Below are 21,001 nucleotides of genomic sequence, written 5' to 3' on the forward strand. Positions count from 1 at the left end.
TTTTTGTCCTCTGTAAAATTATTTCAAACCTATTTACAACAACCAAAATTCTTACCATTCTTCATAGGAGTTTTATGCAATAAATACTCACACATTTTTAAAGAGCAAATGTATAAAAGAAACTAGGACCTTTAAAACCCTTGGAAAATTTACCTTTAAGAGAACTATTTTATTAGTTTAAACACACACAAATCTTTGAACATATAAATAAAACATTTAACTTTATAAATCTTATTTTTTGCTAAGATGTCTTTTGACATTTCTAACCCCATCTTACCAGAAATATAGCTCACTAACTGATGATCTCTTCTAAATTATCTTTCTCATCACTTTAATTTCATAATAAATCCTTTACATGTTCATCAAGAAGAAATGATCTTTCATATTAAGATTTTTCCTTAAACTGTGATTTAGAAGTACCATAACAAGAAATCAAGAAGTTTATGTAATAAGAAGGTAATGGGACAAGTAGGCAAATTATACTTATTTTTCCAAAAGCTGAATGCATTTATCACCACTTTTAACAATCTGGTAAATCAATACAAAATTACATTAAGCTTTTATAACTTCACATTTTATTTAACCAGTTGATCTAACCTACTGATGAAAAGTGTCTCTAACAATTACTGAAATTACAGATTTAGAAATGAAACATTCCATTAGCTATCTGCCACAAAAGCAGCATAATGTTATACTTTGTTCCTTTTTTTCTCCCACCCCCTTAAGAAACAGGAATATTATTAGGTCTTATTTCACATCCTGACCTTAGGATGGGTTTAGAAGACATGGTTTCTACTAAGGTATCAGACATCTCTGTGTTTTATTCACACTAAGGACCTAAAACATTCTCTGTAAATTTTAATTATCAAAACTTCCTTTGGGTTAAAAAGTCTTTCTATTCTTCAAAGATTAAAGAACTGAGTATTATGACTAACTGATTTATGTAAGTGATCATATGACTGTTAAAGCTGTAATAGAAATGACATTTTGATTTCTATCAAGACATCTTAAACTTTGCCTAAAAGATGCATTAGAATGTCAAAGTTCAAGAGCCTTCTTTTTCATTTTTAAAAAACCGTTTAAATGGCTTTACCATTTTCATTTGCCAGAAAGTAGCTAAAAGATAATCAATTTGCCAGTACTTTCATAGTTGCTCTCTGTACTGGGATAGGAAAGGGTGCTTGCTGAATTGTTCTGGTTTTCACGACCCAATCCAAACCATATAATACTCTGGCTTCAACTAAGAATTTTAAAATAAACAGAAGAAAGAACTGTAACTATTTAACGCAGTAGGTTTTACATTTATGGAGCCCATAAGCTGATTTCCTGGGGAAAGTGAAAACAGTCTCAGGACTTTAAATGAACTCTTGGATGCTGGAATCACAGAAAATACAGGAAAATTAGGAATATGTTGGTAACCTCTAGTCTTTTTTTAAACTGACCTCACCCTGGGCAAGTAACCATCTCCTGATGCCATTGTTGGAGACAATTTCTGGCTGAAAGATCATTTTCTGACTCAATCTGGCTTGCTATTCTTGGTTAATCATCCCCATTTCTCTCATCATTTCACTCCTCAGACTGTAACATTTCCTTTCAGGAAAGACTTTTTAAGTGAGTTGGTACTTTCAGCCATCTCCCTCTAGCTAAATGCCCCCAGACCCCATTCTTATCGCCCTAGTTTCACTAAGATTTTGCTAAACATTATTAGACACAGCACATGACCTCTATCCAGTTTTTCAATGTCTCGGAACAGACATAAAAACATTCGATTGGTGCGGTTGCAGCTTCTCTATGCTAGTAATTTAAGAGTCATTCGCTCTTCTATTCTACTCTTAAAGACCTGCAAGGCAAAATTTAAATTTAAAAAAATTTAAATAAAAAACCGCTCCCTTTTTTTAACCTTTAGCCACGCCCACTGTCTCCCTCAAGCCTCCACGCGAAACTGCAGGAAACCGGAGGGGGCGGGGCGTCTACGTCATGACGCCCTGCGTCAAGGAACGCCGGCGGCTGCGGCGCTGGCGGTGGCTGCGGCGGCGGCGGCATTTTAGTCGACAGCGGCGGCGGCAGCGGGGCTGCTGCTCCTCCCAGCATCCCTGGCGCGGCCATTTCAGCCCCATCTTGGCCGAGGGGAGGGAGCTGCAGCCGCCGCTTCAGCAGTTTGAATTTCAGTTTCTCCAGGGTCTTTGAACCGGGCGCACCGAGGAGCAGCCGAAGAAACTACCGCCGCTATCTCACACAACCGGAGCGCCTCCGCTCGCAGGCCAGCCGGCCGCCGCCCCTCACTCTCAAGAGCTGTGAGGGGAGGCCGGGACTGCCGCCGCCGCCCGCGGGGGTGGCTCCCCCTGTAAGGGGAGGACCGAGCCGGCTTTCCCCTCCCTCCCCTGGAGAGGGTTTCCGCCTGAGACGCTCGACATGTACCTGGGGCTGAGCTCCGGCTAGTGCCGGGGAGGGAGGGCCTCCCGCCCGCGCCGAAGCCCTGCCACCCGCCCGCCCGCGGACCTTCAGCCAGCCCCAGCCCGCGGCTCCGGGCTGAATCAGAAATCCCCGGCTCCGGACCCGCCGCTCCTTGCCCTCTCTCAGCGTCCGAGCCCGGAGCTGACGCCGGCACCAGCCAGAGAAGCCCGAGCGGGGCAGCACCGCCCCTCACGCCGCCGCCGCCGCCTCCTCCCCTTCGCCCTCCCACTCCCACCCCCAGCCAAGGCCTGCGGACCGCGCGGCGCTGGACTGACCACGGCGGCCCGGAGACGGGAGGAGGAAGCCGCCGGCCCGCCCCTGGGATCGCGCTCTCGCCGCCACTGAGGGGATTGAATTGAGGCGCCGCGGCTGCGGGAGGCGAAAAAGGAGGAGGAGCAGCTGCCGCGCAAGTGAGACGGGGGCAGAGCAGGAGACCGACTCTGAAGTAAAGGGAGAGGATGTCTCACAGAGCGGGCGCCCGGATCAGCCCGTGACTCTCCCGGCGGCGGGCCTCAGACCCAGCGCGGACTCAGACTTTGTCTTTGGGGCCCGTGCTCTGCCCTTCCTGGTTTACAGCAAGTTCGCAGAGGAGCCGCAGTGTCCCTCTGCCCCCCAGCCTTCCTCACCATGTCCAAGATGCCGGCCAAGAAGAAGAGCTGCTTCCAGATCACCAGTGTCACCACGGCCCAGGTGGCCACTAGCATCACCGAGGACACCGAGAGCCTGGACGACCCGGACGAGTCACGCACAGAGGACGTCTCCTCTGAGATATTTGACGTGTCTCGGGCCACGGATTATGGCCCTGAGGAGGTCTGCGAGCGTAGCTCCTCTGAAGAGACTCTCAACAATGTTGGGGATGCAGAGACTCCCGGGACGGTCTCCCCAAACCTCCTCCTGGACGGGCATCTAGCGGCCGCGGCTACTGCTCCCGCCAACGGAGGAGGAGCCGTTTCGGCCCGGAGCGTGATTGGGGCGCTGGCCAATACTCTGGCGACAGCTGCCGCGGGCTCATCTGCGGGGCCAGCTCCATCGCAGCCCCCCACCACTTGTAGTTCCCGTTTTCGCGTGATCAAGCTAGACCACGGGAGCGGGGAGCCCTATAGACGCGGTCGATGGACGTGTATGGAATACTATGAGCGGGATTCGGACAGCAGCGTCCTGACCAGGTCCGGGGATTGCATTAGGCACAGCAATACTTTTGACCAGACTGCGGAGAGAGACAGTGGCCTGGGCGCCACCGGAGGGTCGGTGGTGGTGGTGGTGGCCTCCATGCAGGGGGCACACGGGCCCGACTCGGGAACTGACAATTCCCTGACTGCTGTGTCACAGCTACCCCCGTCGGAGAAAATGAGCCTGCCCGCTCCGGCCCCGCCACTGAGTTTTGGCGTTGGGCAGCTCCAGCCGCCGCCTCCGCCCGTAGGTGGGGCTGTGGCTCCAAGCTTGGCTTCGAGGCCATCGTTCCCGGGAGCCGCAGCCGGGCCGCAGCAAGTGATGGCGGCTCCGCAGCCCAGCCAGCTCCAGGGAACCGGGCCGGGCGTCATCCCTCCGGGGCCCAATGGACAGGGTCTTCCGCTAACGAATGTAACCCTGGCGCAACCCGGCATGTCTCTGCCTCCGCAGCCTGGCCCGGCCGCCAGCGCTTCGGCGACGCAGCAGCCTCAGCAGTTCGCGTATCCCCAGCCTCAAATTCCGCCGGGGCATTTGCTGCCCGTCCAGCCCTCCGGCTCGAGTGAGTACCTGCAGCAGCACGTGGCCGGCCTGCAGCCCTCGGCCACCGGCGCAGGAACGAGCCTCGCCGCAGCGGCCAGTCTGCCGGTGGGCACTGGCCAGAATGCCTCCTCGGGGGCCGCGCAGATCATGGGCCCCTCTTCCCTGCCCAATGAAGCCGTGGCTCCGGGGCCGGGAAACGCGCCAGGCGGACAGGCCGCGTCTAGTCAGCCGGCTGGAGTTCCCCCAGCTCCTGTGGGAGGCACGGTGCAACCGGGCCTGGTTCCTACCGGGGCCGGGCAGCCCCAGTCCGCGCCTTCACCGCAGGTGGGAGGCAGCGGTGCGCCGTCAGCCGCGTCTGGTGGCCCTCACACCATGGTGCCCGGAGTTCCAAATGTGCCTGCCGCCGTGCCCGCTCCAAGCGTGCCCAGTGTGTCTACCACATCTGTTACTATTCCACATGTACCCACGGCTCTGGTCCAGTCGCAGCAGCTGAGCAGCCATACGCCAGTCAGCAGGAGCGGCAGCATAATCCAGCTTGTCGGGCCGCCTTTAGCGCAAGGCACACCCAGTGCACCAACAAGTCTACCACAGTCTGATCTAAGCCAGTTTCAGACTCAGACCCAGCCTTTAGTCGGACAAGCTGACGATACTAGAAGAAAATCAGAACCCCTACCTCAACCACCACTTTCTCTCATTGCTGAAAATAAACCTGTTGTGAAGCCTTCTGTTCCAGATGCCCTGGCAAATCCCCTTCAGTTAACACCTATGAACAGTCTGGCCACCTCTGTATTCAGCATAGCTATTCCTGTTGATGGTGATGAAGACAGGTATGAAAATCTTATATAAAATATTTTATAGGAATGTTTGGTCAAACATTGTAGTTTAGGGTGCAACTTTGGAAGAGTTCTTTTTTCAATTTGAGGCTGTTAGCAGTTTTAAATATAACAATTAGTGTTTAGTAAAGTTGATTTATCAATTCTTAAAAAAACATTTAGTTTTAAAGATTGCTCATGTAAAGGTGGCTAATGAGAGAATTAGTCTTGTCACAGTTGCTCAAACATACTAAAATGGATAGGAATGCAACATTTTTTATTCAAAAGGGTGGATTTTATCTTAATCCTCTCAATTTAGAGATGGTAGCTAGTAGGTTATGCCCCATAGGATTGTACCTTTTTTAGATGTCAATCACACTTGAACACTTATGGCAGACTTTTGTCAGTGTGAGTTCTGAGATGAAACAATTAGAAGTTTGCCATTCTGGAGAACCAGAAGGCCCTTTAGTACAGAAAGATCCATGTAAGATATCTATCTCTGTATCTGGAAAGGCTGGAGAGATAATCTTGAAATGTCAAATCCGGCTTCGAAGATCATATCTTCGTTCAGCCTTTTAATGAAAGAGTATAGAAAGTTAAGAGTCTTCCCAGTGACTTACTTCTTTAGGTACTATTTTTTTTTTTTTTTAAGTAAAAGTGTATCTGAAAATGCTTCCATCATCAGGCTTTGTACTATAGGAAAGGGTGATATGAGCTGTAGTAAAAACCTGTAGTTCTTGAAATTAGAGTAATTTTATAGTAAAGGGGTAAATGTCAGCAATTGGCTCCCTCTATTTAAGGGAAGCTTCTTTAATTGTTTAAGTGAAAATTGGTGTATTTGCCATATCAATCCTACAACAGTTGATGTTTGGTTACTGTTTAATGAGGATTTTAAATGGTTTTGAGGAAATTCAAATGAAAAGGACATAATACACTTAACACGAGTTTTAAAAATGGATTTGTCACAGCTTTAAAATTATATTTTAAAACTACAGAGAAAGTTTCAGGCACTTCACAGGTAGACATTTATTTGTTGGAGGTTTTGTTTTCAGAAAGGTTAATTTTAGATGTGTTAAAAGATCAAAGCTGTTTTATGGAATAATTAGTATGTAGAATACAATGAGATCTGTTAAAGCTTTTTCTTATGTTTCCTCTGGGTTCCTTCATATTCTTAACTTTTCATTTCTGTTTAGCCTTGTATTTTATATACTTCTGTTGGTTGGTGTGAAAAATGCTTACTGAAATTCATCTTCTCTGCTTTTTGTAATTCAAAGTTCATCTTTTTTTGTAGGTGACTTGCTTGTGGGGAGTCTTTCTTCTATTTGAGAACTCTTAGAGAATTCCACGTGTCCATAAGTGAGCTCAGCTAGCTAGTCATTGCGAAATTTTATGTGGATGGAACTACCAAGTAAAGAAACTGATTCCACAAGCCACTCAGAAAAATCCCTCTTTTACTCCCATATTTTCACACATAGGGGCACACACCTAAAATGCAGATTGAGTTTAATTGTTCACCTTTGGTAATAGTCAACAGGTGACCTTATCTTTTCTAGCTGCCAGAAACTATTTTTTTCTGGTGGGTTAGTAAATAAGCATTTGCTTACCTCCCTGTTCCTGTTTTACACTGTCCCCATATTTCTTCAAGAAATAATGACTGGTTTTCTAACCCACTCCCAAAACACCTGCACACCTGTGAATGAAGAATGTATTTTCTATTCTCTTCACACCTCTCTCAGTTTAGAGCATATGTAATTGCATTCCTCATAACTAATATGATGATGATATGGCATGAAGCAGAGAAATCTGTTGACAAATGGAAACTCTGGGATGTATTTTTAGAGTATACCTCTAAGATGCATTTATTTCTCCTCTCCTTATTAAAAGAGTTGATAATCTCATCTCATTTCTAAACATGTGAATGTTTGAACTGCAGATACTACTGTATCAGTGTTATCAGTTGCAACAGTTAATCCAGTGTAGGAATTTTGATGTGTGTGCAGTCCTATTTTAAATATGGCACTTCCCTTCCCAACCCAGCCTTTTAAAATCTGTTCATTTCTAATTTTTGTTATAGTCTTTCATTGGTTTTCAGTTTAACAAGCTAGTTTCCAAGATGTAATGTTTACACATTTGACTATTTTGTCACTGCAACGAACATACCTGGTGAAGGAATAAATCCATTAACTAGAAATAGTTGTGTGTTTTTTAACGGGAAGTCTTTGGAAAAGAGGCATTTTAAAGTTCTGTGCTTGAAATTAAATAACACAGTTTTTCTAGGTGTATGTTTAAATTACTGAGTTGAGTACTTTTTAGGATAAAGTACTAGCACAATCGTAATTTTAATATGGTGATTTTGGGTTGCCTTACTAAATTAAAATCTGCATACAGTTTTTAAAAAGTTGTGTTGAATTTATTGGGGTGACTGGTTAATAAAACTATATAGGTTATATACAATTTTATTTACAGTCATTCAAATGTAAAATAAAATGGAGTGAGAAGTCTTGAGTAATTACGATTTAAATTTTATGACTAGGTTGAAACAAATTTTAGATCTTAAGAAAATATTTGTAAAGTAAGGTGTTTGCTTTAAAAAATGTTGAGGAAAGAAAGGAAAATGGAAGATTAACAAAAATGATTGAGGTGATTTTGGTTGATATATTGAAAACTTTATGTTGTCATTTTGGTTCCATTCCAAATACAAGGCTCTCCATATTGGCTCATTTTGAGACTATTTTAACGAATCAGAAAAGACCTTATATTATTACATCATAATATTATCATGCCTTTAAAAGGGCTGATGTTTGTTTATACAAAGTAAGAAAATATCATAAAGTTCTTGGTTAACGTTGCCCATTGGCCATATATTATTTATCACCATAAAGTTAATCTATTATTTTAGCTTTTCTCATTAGGCATATGATCATTTGTTGAGATGCACCAAATTGATTTTGTGTAAAGTGGAGGCTATAATGGTGGTTGAAAATATATCATAGAAAAATGTGTAGCCATTTTTACAGTGAACGTTATAAAATTTGTTTAAACTACCTGTGTACTTAACAGGCTCCTTTTTGATTAGTGGGGGAGGTACAAAATATTACTGGCCTTGTTTGAAAACGAATGCAGTACAGATAATTTTCCATAGATACCTGACCAATGTGAACTCTGTAAGCCACATTCCAGGAACTCTTATGAATGGCTGCAATTGTGAACTGTCAACTGCAACCAAAACACTGTTGAAAACATGATTGTAAGTCCTAAATCAAGGAAGGGTATTAGAAGGGGTCAGGTTCAAACAAAGAACTGCAGAATGTATAAATCAGACACAAAGGGACACAAAACACATGTTTTTAGATTGATTTTCCTATTAGAGAGAGAGAGAGAGAGAGAGCAGGCTTTTCCCATTTTGGGCCCCTCCCCAGGGGTCCCCTTTGGGGACACCCCTGCCCAGATGGAGTTTGTATATGCTTCCAATTAACTTCTACATATTTATTTTAAAAAAAACAAAAAACAAACATGATTGTAAGGATCCCTTAGTGGCAAATATCTCTATATTTTGTTCATGGTTTCATCTGTGTTTGTTTTTTATTACTGGTAAGATATTATAAATTGTAATTGGTTAGTCCTGGTATGTGCTATAAATAGAAATTTTGTTTGTACAGTTTTAGACACATATATGTAAATGTATATCACGAGGCAGAACTATAACTCTATAGATAGAGCTTATTTTTCTTTATCTATATTGAATTGTGGAGGTAATTTTGCCCTTCCAGCTTTATAGTTGATATTTAAATCACACAGTAGATGCCATCTATACTTATCTAAGTACTCTTACCAAGGATTTTGTAATCCAAGTATAAAATCATGTGTATGAGTGACATATTATTTACTAAGAACTGATGTTGATGCACACTCATCAGAGTGCCATGTTGATGACTAAAATTAAGGAAATTATCATTGATTTCCAGAAAGGCTGATGATCACAAAACCAAGAGTTGTATGAGTAGGAATATGGCCTTTTAAATTCAGTGACACATACATTGTTTAAAAGTTTGGACTAAATCATATAGGTTGAACACTGATTAACTCTTTAGAAAACATGGGCTTGTATGTGTGAGGATAAGACGTACTCGAAGTAACTATTTTAGTTACCCCTGTTTTTTCCTTGCAGGGGAAGGAGTGTATTTTGAACTTAATTGCTTTTATGAGAAGTCATTTTTTATAGTACTGGTAGTGGTGTGGGGTATATATGTTCTCTTATTCCTGAGAATAAATTTTAATACCAATCTTTTTTGATAGCACTAATTTGGAAATAGTAAAACATGGTACTGGAATTATGGATCTGGTACTTGCTAATTTGGAGTGGTGTGTAGTCTTTCTCCTTACCAAAGGAGATTGAAAGCAGTCATGCTCTCTAGTGCCCTCCAGTAGCAAAGAGCAGCCCCACCTATTAGATGGTAAAGAAACCAAAATGAATCTCTTTCCTGAGGAATGGTTGCTAGGGAAGTATTAAAGGATCTTGACTTTTCTTTCCTAAAATAGGAAAATTGGGGGAAGGGTGGCGAGGGGTGGGGGAGGGATGGGAGGGTAGAGAGTGATGGCAGATAACCAAGACAGAAAATATAGTGAAATGACATGAAATGTGATCTCAGAAGGAATAGGAACACTTGTTACTAGTGAGGAACCTTGGTCTAATTACTTCTTCTAATAATTGTTTAACCAGTATGTATTTCCTTTTCTGAACAGAAACTGTTTATTTCTTAATTGCATTATTCTTGAGTATGAGGAAGAGAGGCTTTAAATAAACAGGTCTGGTTAAATGTAGCCTGAATGAATATGTATCCTAAGTCATTTTCTGTTAATGGGAAGAGCAGATTTTTAATAAGAAATCTTTATAATTGACGGACAGTATTAAAGGAGTATATGTAACACAATTCTTGAATTGGAATAAATCATTCAAGTTTGTTTGTTTTTAAATACTAAACCAGTGGACTTATGATTAGATGGTATAACATGAATTACTACATCCACAAAGAATACGCATACCTGAATTGTTATAGTTTAGGTCTTTCCACAGCAATTCTTGAACATACCAAATTACTCAATATTTATTATATTATTTCCCCCCCCCCCTTGACCCCCTCCAGTCCCTCCCTCCACCCCCCATCCCTCCAGACCTTCAGCACCCTATTGTCTGTGTCCATGGGTTATGCATATATGCATACAAGGTCTTTGGTTAATTACCTCCCACCCGCCTTCCCTCTGAGATTCCACACTCTGTTCCATGCTTCCATGTCTCTGGATCCACTCATATTTGTTAAATTCTTAATCTTAATTCTTAAGACAAAAATTGGGACTCTTTCATAAAGATTTAGGAATAGTAACCAATTTGTGTCATTACCTGACTTTCATTACATATGTTAATGTATACACTTTAAATTTGACTGTTAATGTTAAAGATATATTGATTGTCTGCTTTACCTGTAAAAGGTATGTGTATAATTTCTACTTCTAAGTCAGGTGAATTAAATTTCACCTGTGCACTTGGATTATTTACCTTTTAAATTTAATGCCCAGAATCAGATACAAGTTTTTAGTTTTCTTTGTACTCAAGCTAACATCCGTTTTAAAAAATGAACTCTCATCCATTAAGTTGTACATTTACATATGATGGTTATGTGACAGTTCTGCAGGTCATTGAGTTAATTTTAGTAAGTTCACCTAGTATACAGATTATTAGTAAATGCCTTGCTAATATATACTAATCAGAGTAGACAAGACACATAAGTTTGAATGTTAAATTGCGTAAAGCCTCCTTTCCCATAAACTCATTAAAATTTGACTAAAGATTTATTGATGTCTAGAAGAGAAATTGATTAATATGTGGATTATTATAAATGCTGTTGGTGTATTTTAAATGTTATTTTTAATATTTTAGGCTATCCCTCTTCATTATCACACAAGTTAATTATTTAATTTGTGAATGAGGGATACCCAAAACAAAGTTTAAAGCCAACTAGTTTCTAAAGTAGAATTAGAATTCAGTTTTACTTAATGGTTTTGTAAGGTAAACCAAAACAAATCCTTGCTTGGTATATGGTCTACCTGGACTTTGAAAACAAAACCAAAAAGGAGAGGGAAGCTGTTGTTCAAAGAAAATCAATGGTGTGTTTAATTATAGCATTAGCATGTTATATGACTGACAATTACAGATAATGGAGTCAGATATGCCTGGGACAAAATCCAACTTCCTTCATACTTGAGGCATCTGTCCTTGAGCTATTTATTTAGTCCTCTAAGCTTCTTGTTTCTCCCTTTGAGAGTTTGGGAGAATTAAATAAGTTATGCAATTTGTGAACAGTCTGTTCATAACATAAGGCAGTATGCATGGCAAGCATACATCATAGAAATGTCAGTATTTCAGTGTCCTAACTGCCCTCCCAGATCACCTCTGACATGCTACAAATCATACCAAGAGTCTTCTGTTTTGATCTGAAAGTGTAATTGCATGGTATGGATGTAATCAGAAAAGGAGATATTGTTTTAGGCCAGAAGTATGGCAAATTGTGTTGTAATCCTGGCTCTTCTACCACTTAGCTGGTTTCTTTGGTCAGGTCATTTAATGTCTCTCAGTTTTCCTCATTGGTAAAATTAGAATTTGAGACTTGGTCAGGTTTTTTAAGTTCCCTATGTATGAGTTCATACATTTAGACATATTTCATTATAGAGCTGCCTACTTAAGCCTGTCCCTCGTCAAATCCTTTTCCTACCACCAGATTATTGTTTGACCAAAAAATGACGTTTACAGCCCTGGGTGGTGTGGCTCAGTTGATTGGAGTGTTGTCCTGTATAAGAAAGGGTCTCGGGTTCGATTCCCAGTCAGGGCATTGATCCCTGGTGAGAGTGTGTACGGGAGGCAGCCAATAGATGTTTCTCACCCTTCCTCTCTCTCTAAAAATCAATAAAGAAATATCCTTGGGTGAGACTTAAAAGATTTTTTTTAATGAAGTTTACAAATAGTAAGTAGGTTGAATACCCAAGAAGACATTTAAAGCAATGATATATCAATCATTCAACTACCTTTGTGCTCTCTTGAGTCTGAGTACTGGGATACAGAAATAGGACTATTCTGTCCTTAAAGATCTCAAGCTGTCTGAAAATAATTAGTAAATATAAGGTGCTGATGGAAACAATTTAGGATATCCATGTCAGTTTGGTGTGGGGAGGAAGTAGTTAGACTGACTTACAGTTTAATTTACTCTCTGCATAAGTAATAAATATATTTATACAGTTTAAAAGTCAAAATGTACAAGAGTATAAATTGAAAGCGTCTCTGACATCTCTTTCCTCTAGCTACCCAGTTTCTGCCCTCAGAAGCAACCCATTATTACCTGTGCATTCTTCTGAAGCTAACTCTTGAACTGAATCTTAAAAGGCTCATTCATATTAGGCCACTGATAAAAGAAGGGGATGGTTTTCCAAGTAGAGGGAGAAGGCAGTTTGTATAATAGTGTGGAAGAGTGAGACTATGTCAGATTTGGCAAATGATGCGATTAATTTGACAAGAATCGGAGTGATGGGCTAAAATGTCATGGTAAGAAATTGAGATTTTTATCATAACTGTATGGTTGCTGTTGAAGATGTTTCTTGAACCTTTTATTATTAAAGTAGTATGTATATTGAACCTTTTATTATTAAAGTAGTATGTATATTGAACTAGTACACTTTTCAGTGAGTATTCTATTTTTAATTAAAATCTTGTGATAAAATTGTGTACTAGTATAAAGAAATCCTAGGGGAGCTCTGAATCCCAGAAGTCAGGATTCTCATTCATTGGAAAGTACTAAGTAGCTCAGTATCCCTAGTTCTAGTTTAAGTATTCTCTTTACCTTAAGTAGTTTGTTTGCCTAAATATTACCTTAATAATGATGAAATATTTTGGTATATGTTAAGATAGTCTACCAAAAAAGTACTTTTAATACAGCATGCCTTGGAAACTAACTCTGTATTAAACACAAACCAAGGTTGTTTTAGGTTCTATGTATATGTAATCTGATTTGATCTGTTAAGCAACTCTAAGGAAGTGTTTCTACCCCTTTTTTATGAATTAAAGAAACTGAGGCTCTGAGGATTTGAGTCTCATAGATATTAAGTGACAAAGCATAAATTCAGACTCGGGCCTTCTGACTCCAAAGACAGTGCTCTTGGATATTCCCAGAGTTAGTATTATTATTATTATTATTATTATTATTATTATTATTATTGCTTTGCTGACTGTAAGGAGGAAGGAAAAACTTACCATAGCCACTGATCTATTGTATTGTTACCCTTTACCTAAAGGATATATTTAATCATTTAAAATCCCTAGATGATAGATAATGTTGGAGGTGGCCCTTGCTGTTCCTATGCTTATTGTATTTCCCTGGTTTCTATTTAGAGATCTCTAAAGTTGAGTTTTGACATAGAGAAGAAGAAATTTGCTGAGTTCTGGGCTCATGTATGTACTTCATTCTTTAAACTTCTACAATTTTTGTAGCTTAGTTTTGAGGTATAGTATATATGTATTTTTTTTCTCTCTGTTATAGTTAGTTACCCTACAAAGGTAGTACTTTAGTAAAGCAAGTAGACAAATGTCACATTTGAGTCAACTTTCTGATGTATTATTTTCGTGTCCTTGGAAATTAACATGACAGACTAGTATATAAAGTAAGAGAAAAGAATATGTTCATTGGTTTTGAAAAATGATCAGGCCTGTCTGTATTTACAAATGGCTCTTTTGAAATTCTTGGTCAGCTAGGTTTCACAGACTTGACTTCTTTAACCTGTGCCTGTTAATCAGTGTTTTGAGACTAGTTCTTATTAAATTTGCTAAAAATCCCTCAGTTAATGGGTAACACCCCAGCTGAAGTATTCCGCAAACCCAAAATTTCATATGTTTTACTACTGTCTTTATCCTTGGAATATACTGAGTTTTTCTGTAGTACATAGATTGTATGACTTCATTTTGAATATATGCAGGAAGTGATTGTTAACTGCAAACTTTAGCAACCTCACTATTGGTTCTGACATTTAGGTTCATTTATAGTAGGGGTGGGGAACCTTTTTTTGCCAATGGCCATTTGGATATTTATAACATTATTCACAGGCCATACAAAATTATCACCTTAAAAAATGAGCCTGCTAGCGGACTGGCAAGGGTTAATGGGGGGTTGAGATGTAATACTTTCAACAATAAAGAATTATTTTTTTAAAACAATTAGCTTGCTATATTTGGTCAACCATTTAATTAACTCACCCCTAATGCCTTGGCAGGGCCAGACCAAATGATTTCTCGGGTCTTATACGTCTTATACGGCCCAGGAGCCAGACATTCCCCACCCCTGAATTATAGTATTTTATTTCACAGGTTCTTTTCTCACCCCAAGATATATGACTAATGACAGATAACTTCTTTTTTCACTTCTACATTTAACTTTGAGAACATTTCATTATTAGTTTATGCTGTAAAATTACTGGAATTTCATAACTTAAAATTATATGACTATTTAAAACCAATTTATTTTGCATATGAATTTTATTCAAATTAAATATATGTATGTTTTTCCAAAGTCAGGATCTGAATTTCTTTTAAAGAATGCTATCCTTATAAATATATTGTAAATACTCTTTAATGAATTTTAAATTTCAGACTTGCAGAATAACTTCCAAGTTTACTCTTTGTTACTCTCTTGTATTTACTACTTTCCTTTTTTAAGTTAATCTGTTTATTTTAAACCCAAGGTCTCCAAACAAACCTGTATGAATAGCATACTTGTTCCCATGTGGTCCTGGGTAATACGCCTTGTAAAAAAGCCAAATTGAGTTTTCAATTGGTTCAGTTGGCTTTCATTTAATTTGGCTGACCAATTCTAAGTACAGTGGAAAAAAGAGGCCTGACAAATATATCTTGAGAGGATACAAGCTGCTAAATAAACAGTAGTTAGCAGCCTCTTAATCCTTTCTTGATATCTAATCAGTGCCTTTGATTGCCTTAGCCATAGTCAAGAGAAAAATAAAAGGTTAAAAGAATAGAAAGGAGTTGAAGTAGGACAAGCAAAAAGAAGTGCACATACTGAAGACTCCTAATTAATCAAATAGTTGCTTTGGTGACACTCTGGCATCTGCTGTGTGTCTACCTTTCCTAGTTTTGGATCACCTTAAAAGGTACCCTACCGTTTAAAATTTTTTAAATGCCTTTTAAAAATTTTTTGTGTGTGTGTTTTCTTTTTAACTCAGTAAATAACACAATGGGTCTTAATCTGATTTTTGAAGTCATGGAATTTTATTATTTTGTTTGATTATCATTGATATTTGATTGCTATTCTAGTAGAACTTGAAAATAGTTTTCTTATTGTACTAATACTGCAGAGACTCTCTTAAGGTACCTGTTAGGGTCTCAGAAATGTCATATTGTATCTGAACCTCATTTTTATGATAAAATAATAGCTGTCATTTATTAAGCATTGACTATCCACCAGTAGCTTTCCATATAGTCTTTACATATGAATCACTCTGCATTATTTAACTGATAAAGAGACAGACCTAGAGAGGTTAAAATTTAACTCTGCTGTATATTTAGCATAGTGATTTAAGAGTATGAACTCTGGGACCAGATTGCCACCTAACTAACTCTGTGACATAAGGCAAGTTACTTCTATCTGACCCAGTTTTCTTATCTGTGAGATGGGAATAGTAATAGCACCTACTCTTAGGGCTGTTGTAGAATTGAGTTAATAAATGTAGAACAGTTAGTGTCGAGTATATAATCACTCATATTCTTAGCATGCTGCTGTTATTCTGCTAAAGCATGAATCAAGAATTTTAGACGTGATGTCTCAAGTTTTGTTAGTTCCCTAAAGTACAGGTTCGGAGTGGGAGAGACTTTAGAAATATGCTGAGCTGGAGGGGAACTGTAAGAGCAGGTTTGTCAAAAGTTTAGTCTCCTGCCAGGCTGCAGTGGCTCAGTGGTTGAGTACCTACCTTTGAACCAGGAGGTCACGGTTTGATTCCTGGTCAGTGCACATTCCTGGGTTGTGGGCTTGATTCCCAGTGTGGGGCATGCAGGAAGCAGCCAATCAATGATTCTCATTGATATTTCGATCTCCCTCTCTCCTCCCTTCTTCTCTGAAATCAATAAAAATAAAAAGTAAAAATAGAGTTTAGTCTCCTGAAAAGCTGTTACTGAGATGTGAGGTAGATCATGCTTGCTGGGAGCTTGCCCAGATGAGCTCATCAGTTAAGATTCTATAGTTAATAGCCCTAGGGAAAGTGTCCCTAGGGAATAGTAGAGATGGAAGGTAATTAAGATGCACAAACTATTACCCCTTAAAGGGGCACACTACTAATACTAGAAGTTAGAAAGCTGCCATACAATTCAGCACCATTTTTTTGCCCTACCTGAGAGAAACCACACATAAATAAATAGACTCTGAAGGTGAAAATTTTGTTAACCTAGAAAAAGACTCATTGTTCATCATCAAACCCTATCAAATAGATCCTATGAAGAATTTTGTATTATGAAGGTACAACTTATTTTACATGTACCTCACAACAGCTTTATTAAACTGCTAAACACATAGGGATTTATGAAAGTATCTGATAAAGGGTAGTGTTGATTAGGCAATGAACTGGTCACATTCATGTATATTATATATAAAGGTGTATCCACAAACATAATTGAATACTAGCTAATATTTTATTTGATTTTTATTACCCTTTTAGAACTGTGATCCTGAATTGTCAGGGTCTGCTGGATTTTTGTGCAGTTTTAATTTCATTCAGAATGCCTTTTTAAAAAAATTTTATTGATTTCAGAGGAAGGGAGAGGGAGAGAGAGATAGAAACACCAATGATGAGAGAGAATCATTGATCCTGCAACCCGTGATGTGACATTGACTGGAATCGAACCCGGGATCCTTCAAGTCCACAGGCGACACTCTTATCCGTTGAGCCAAACCAGCTTGGGCTCAGAATGCTTTTAAGCAACCTTATTATGGCTCTCACTCTCCCTCCCTCTCTCTCTCTTGAAGCTGTTACACTGTATTAAAATCTGAAATCTTCCATCTTTTTTTTTTTTAAAGTAGTGAATTTACTATATTTTCTCAACCTCATCTCAAATTCTTGGATCTCACAGGAATCCTTCAACTGCTTTCTACCAAGCGTTCCATTTGAACACGTTTCAGGAATCAAAGAACCTCTGGGATAGGTATGAATACTCACGTATGGAATGTGTACATGCAAAGGTGTATGCATGAATTGCTTTGCACTGTACTGGTTTCTCATCACTAAAACTGATCTTTCTTATTTTAGAGGGGGACTCATGTGTTTAGCATGGGAAAAAGCAGCAAAATAAACCAAAAGGACAGTCTATATTTTATATAGGATATAAACATTTCTTCTTACTGAACTTTTAATTATATTTATTTTTGGAAGGATTTACATATTCTATTGGATTTTATTATATGAAATATTTACTTACCCTTGTGTATTTTAATGTTAAAATATATTCTATAAAATAAAGTGCCTACAGTTATTTTAATTTTGTGCTACTTTTATTTCTCTGTAAAAGCCTTAGTGACTCAAAGCAAAATGTTATTTTATATTAAGAAATTGGAGGAGGGCCCTGACTGGTTTGGCTCAGTGGATAGAGCGTCGGCCTGGGGACTGAAAGGTCCCAGGTTCGATTCCAGTCAAGGGCATGTACCTTGGTTGCGGGCACATCCCCAGTAGGAGGTGTGCAGGAGGCAGCTGATCGATGTTTCTCTCTCATCGATGTTTCTGACTTTCTATCCCTCTCCCTTCCTCTCTAAAAAAACAATAAAAAATACATTTAAAAAAAAGAAAAGAAAAGAAATTGGAGGAGGGACAAAACCAAGGAATCAAAGTAGTAGTCATTGTTTAACTCTTGGCGAGAAACTTTACCATCAAACTTGTTTGCTAGAATTCATTAGATCTGCATCATTGTTTTGTAAATCCCTAAAACGGTTTGTTTTCTCACAGAAATGTATACATTTTACTTTTGACTTTTAAAAATATTGAATGAAGTCGAGTTCATTTATGGTAAAAGATACTTTGGTTTATCTTTCTGCGTAATACACATTTTAAGTAGTATATGCTCTGTTGAGTTATTTTGCTAAATGTTTATTAGCACTCCATCATTCTGTGTCTAATTAATAGAAGTTGAGCGCAAATAATGTTTTTAAAATTCTCACAAAGCTTTGTAAAGTTCTTTCAACTCTGCCTGGCAGCGCATTTGTGTCCTCTGGCATAGTTTGGATAACACTCATGGACTCAACTCCATCTCTTTCATTTGAAAAGAGTATTGCTAAGTGCATGTCATGCTTAACATGTCATGTTAAGACATGGTCTACATTGCCTAGAAATGGTAACAGTCTTCTAATTCTTTGGCTTGATTTGCTTTGTGTGTCACTCGAAAGAAATTTTCTAACAAACTGTCTTTTTGTGATGTGTTCTTTACTAAAAATGTTTTTAAAATAGTTACTTGTAGAATAAGACATTTTAAAATTTATAGTACCATGTTTATAAATTCCATTTTTAAATTGTTCAGCTAAAATTAATAAGTAAAATTGTTCCACTGTAGCAATAAATTAAGGCATAAATGTAAATTGTGGCATGAAACAAGCATGAAGGTTTAATCATTCAAATGGCTTGCCAGATATAGCCAGCCAGGGTGAGTACTTTGGTGAATATTTTATACTTTTCCCTTAGAAAAAGGAAGAATAGCACTCTATATAGAAATGTAAGAAAAGTTTTCACATGTATAATTTATTTCAAATAGTTAACTTTTGTGAGCTGCCATGACATCAATATGAAAGATAACCACTTTCATCAAATCAATGTAGAAAGGCTTGAGCTTTTTTTAAAATATAATTTGTATTTAATACTAAAAGATTGCTTTTGTTTCATTATAAAACAACCATAGAAATTGCCTGCTCCTCATTTGTTTTTACGGCTAAATGCTCCTTATCTGTTTTGTTTTTAGATACCAGAGACATTTAAGGTATCAGAAATGAGGCAAGTTACTTTATCTGTAGTTCCTCATGGGTTGAAATATATTCTCTTTTCCTTGGAACCTGTTGTCCAGAGCCAATGAAGTTAATGGATTCTTGTCTATAGTATGTTAAAGCCACAATATAATCAGAATTCATATTCTAGATCAGCTGTATTCAATGTAAATTGGCCTGTTGGTACTGAGGCTATAAGCCTGACCTGGTAGAAACTGACCAGTGGCTTCCTTTTAACTTTTTAACCAGCTTATTAAATTTTCAATTGAGAAGAGTAGTAGCAGCTAGCTTTATTAGTTCCAAAACATCTACCACTTCACTTGGCAGATATCTAGACTTTTGAATTAGCTAAAAAAGTATTGTGGGATTTTTTTTTTTTCATTGCAGACAGGGGTTGAAGGTTTGTATGTGTTAAGCTTTTAAAAATATTATATTATAACTTTTCCAACCTCATTTGTATTAGATCTCACCAAATTGTCTTGTTCATTTTTACTATTAATTTTTTAAAAAATTTACAACTAATTTGGCAAGTAAGTATTTAATAGAATAATTTAGTACTTAATAGAGTTTAAGGGACTGTAAATCCCTTACATCTTCTACTTGCTTTGAGGTATAAATTTGCCTATTTAAGTCTCCTATTTATGAAGTCTTGGAATCATTTTCAGTAGGGGAAGCTTTTAAGCCCTGTGCCAGTTTTCATTAAGCCTGCCCTAGAAATCCGAAGAACCCTGGTTTTGCCTACTTCAAAGACTGGGATCTTTTTCTAGGATTCTTTTCATAGAGTATCTTTTAATCAAAATATAAGTAACTAATATACCTTTCTCACATTGACTTAGGATTCTCTCATAGCCCCTCTGTTTTCTTCTCTATTTTAATTAGAATTACCAAGTTGAGAAGCTTTTCACCAGTCTGCTTCTGCCTATATTTAGACATTCTCTTTTCTTTCCCTTTTACTGTAGGTGTCATCATTGTTTTCTGGCTCCCCATTTGTCATTTGCAAAGTCCTCAGAGAATCATTCAGCTGAAACTGTCACTAAATGTGTATAAGGACAGTAGATACTGATATGTCAAAAATAAAACAGGCCTTTCTTAGGAAGCCCAAATGTTTGTGTGGACTATTTATTAAAATGAATAATGTAACTTCCATAGTTAGCTTTGTGGGGATTATTTTACCATGAAGAGGTTCATTTTTAGTGATAGCTTAGCCTATTAGCATTTCATTATAGTAGCTTTAAATTTTGACTTTCTATTTTCCTGCTTTAAAGAACTGCTTTCCAAATTTAAATATTGGCATTGCTTTGTTAATTCAATAGAATTCTTTTTGAAACTTGATCACTAGGGAGCAGGCGCTAATTGTGAGTCTTTTGAATGCAAAGACTCAGAGTAAGAATTTACAACAATTTTATTCTCTTGTAAATATCAGGTCAGTAAGGTAGAAAGTAGAAACTTTAGCTCAGGTAGATTAAACAGGAAATCAGGTAGCTTGTAAGGATTTAACCTAATTGATAAACAACTTGCAATATTTCTGCCTTAGTGAAGAAAATGCATAAATGTGGTTAACAGATGAGAGTTATAGTTGCTAGTTGCACCATCCCCTTGAATCAGCTTGTCCTTCTTTATGATAGCACCAATATTTTAAGAGAAATAAAGAGTAGTACACATGGGTTATTAACTTAATGTCTAAGTAAGTTTATGGTATTTCTTTTACTAGATACTTGATGATTTTACTTAAATTTTATACAGTAATTATTTATAGCTAGTTTTAAAATTATTAGATTAGGAAAAACTTGGGTTTAAATAACCTAAAGTATTTTATGGTAGAAAAAGCTTCCAGTATTTTCTATCACTTTTCTGCTGAGATTTTATTTTTGTAATTAGGTGTAAATCAAAACTAAGCTGCTTGTGTGAGACTCTTTGTGTTGTTTTACTCATCCTCCAAATAACTTTGATTCATCATTAACATCC

At 38.3% G+C, this 21,001-nt stretch overlaps 1 protein-coding gene across 3 annotated transcripts in view; it reads left to right on the forward strand.

Moving 5' to 3' along the window:
* The first annotated feature begins 1,944 nt into the window (after positions 1-1,944).
* The window catches only part of TSC22D2 (TSC22 domain family member 2), an 82,098-nt gene continuing 63,041 nt past the window's right edge, over positions 1,945-21,001 (forward strand). For 2 of the 3 annotated variants that reach the window (XM_080657523.1, XM_080657522.1), the window contains exon 1: positions 1,945-4,991. In XM_080657523.1, coding sequence (XP_080513649.1) covers positions 3,082-4,991 — 1,910 coding nt within the window. In that variant the 5' untranslated portion in view covers positions 1,945-3,081. Of the gene's footprint in view, positions 4,992-17,145; positions 17,218-21,001 lie in introns of all 3 variants that reach the window. The other variant, XM_080657521.1, reaches the window with a different exon arrangement.

The sequence above is a fragment of the Plecotus auritus genome, assembly GCF_963455305.1.
Source record: "Plecotus auritus genome assembly, chromosome: 2".
Taxonomy (NCBI): Eukaryota; Metazoa; Chordata; class Mammalia; order Chiroptera; family Vespertilionidae; genus Plecotus; species Plecotus auritus.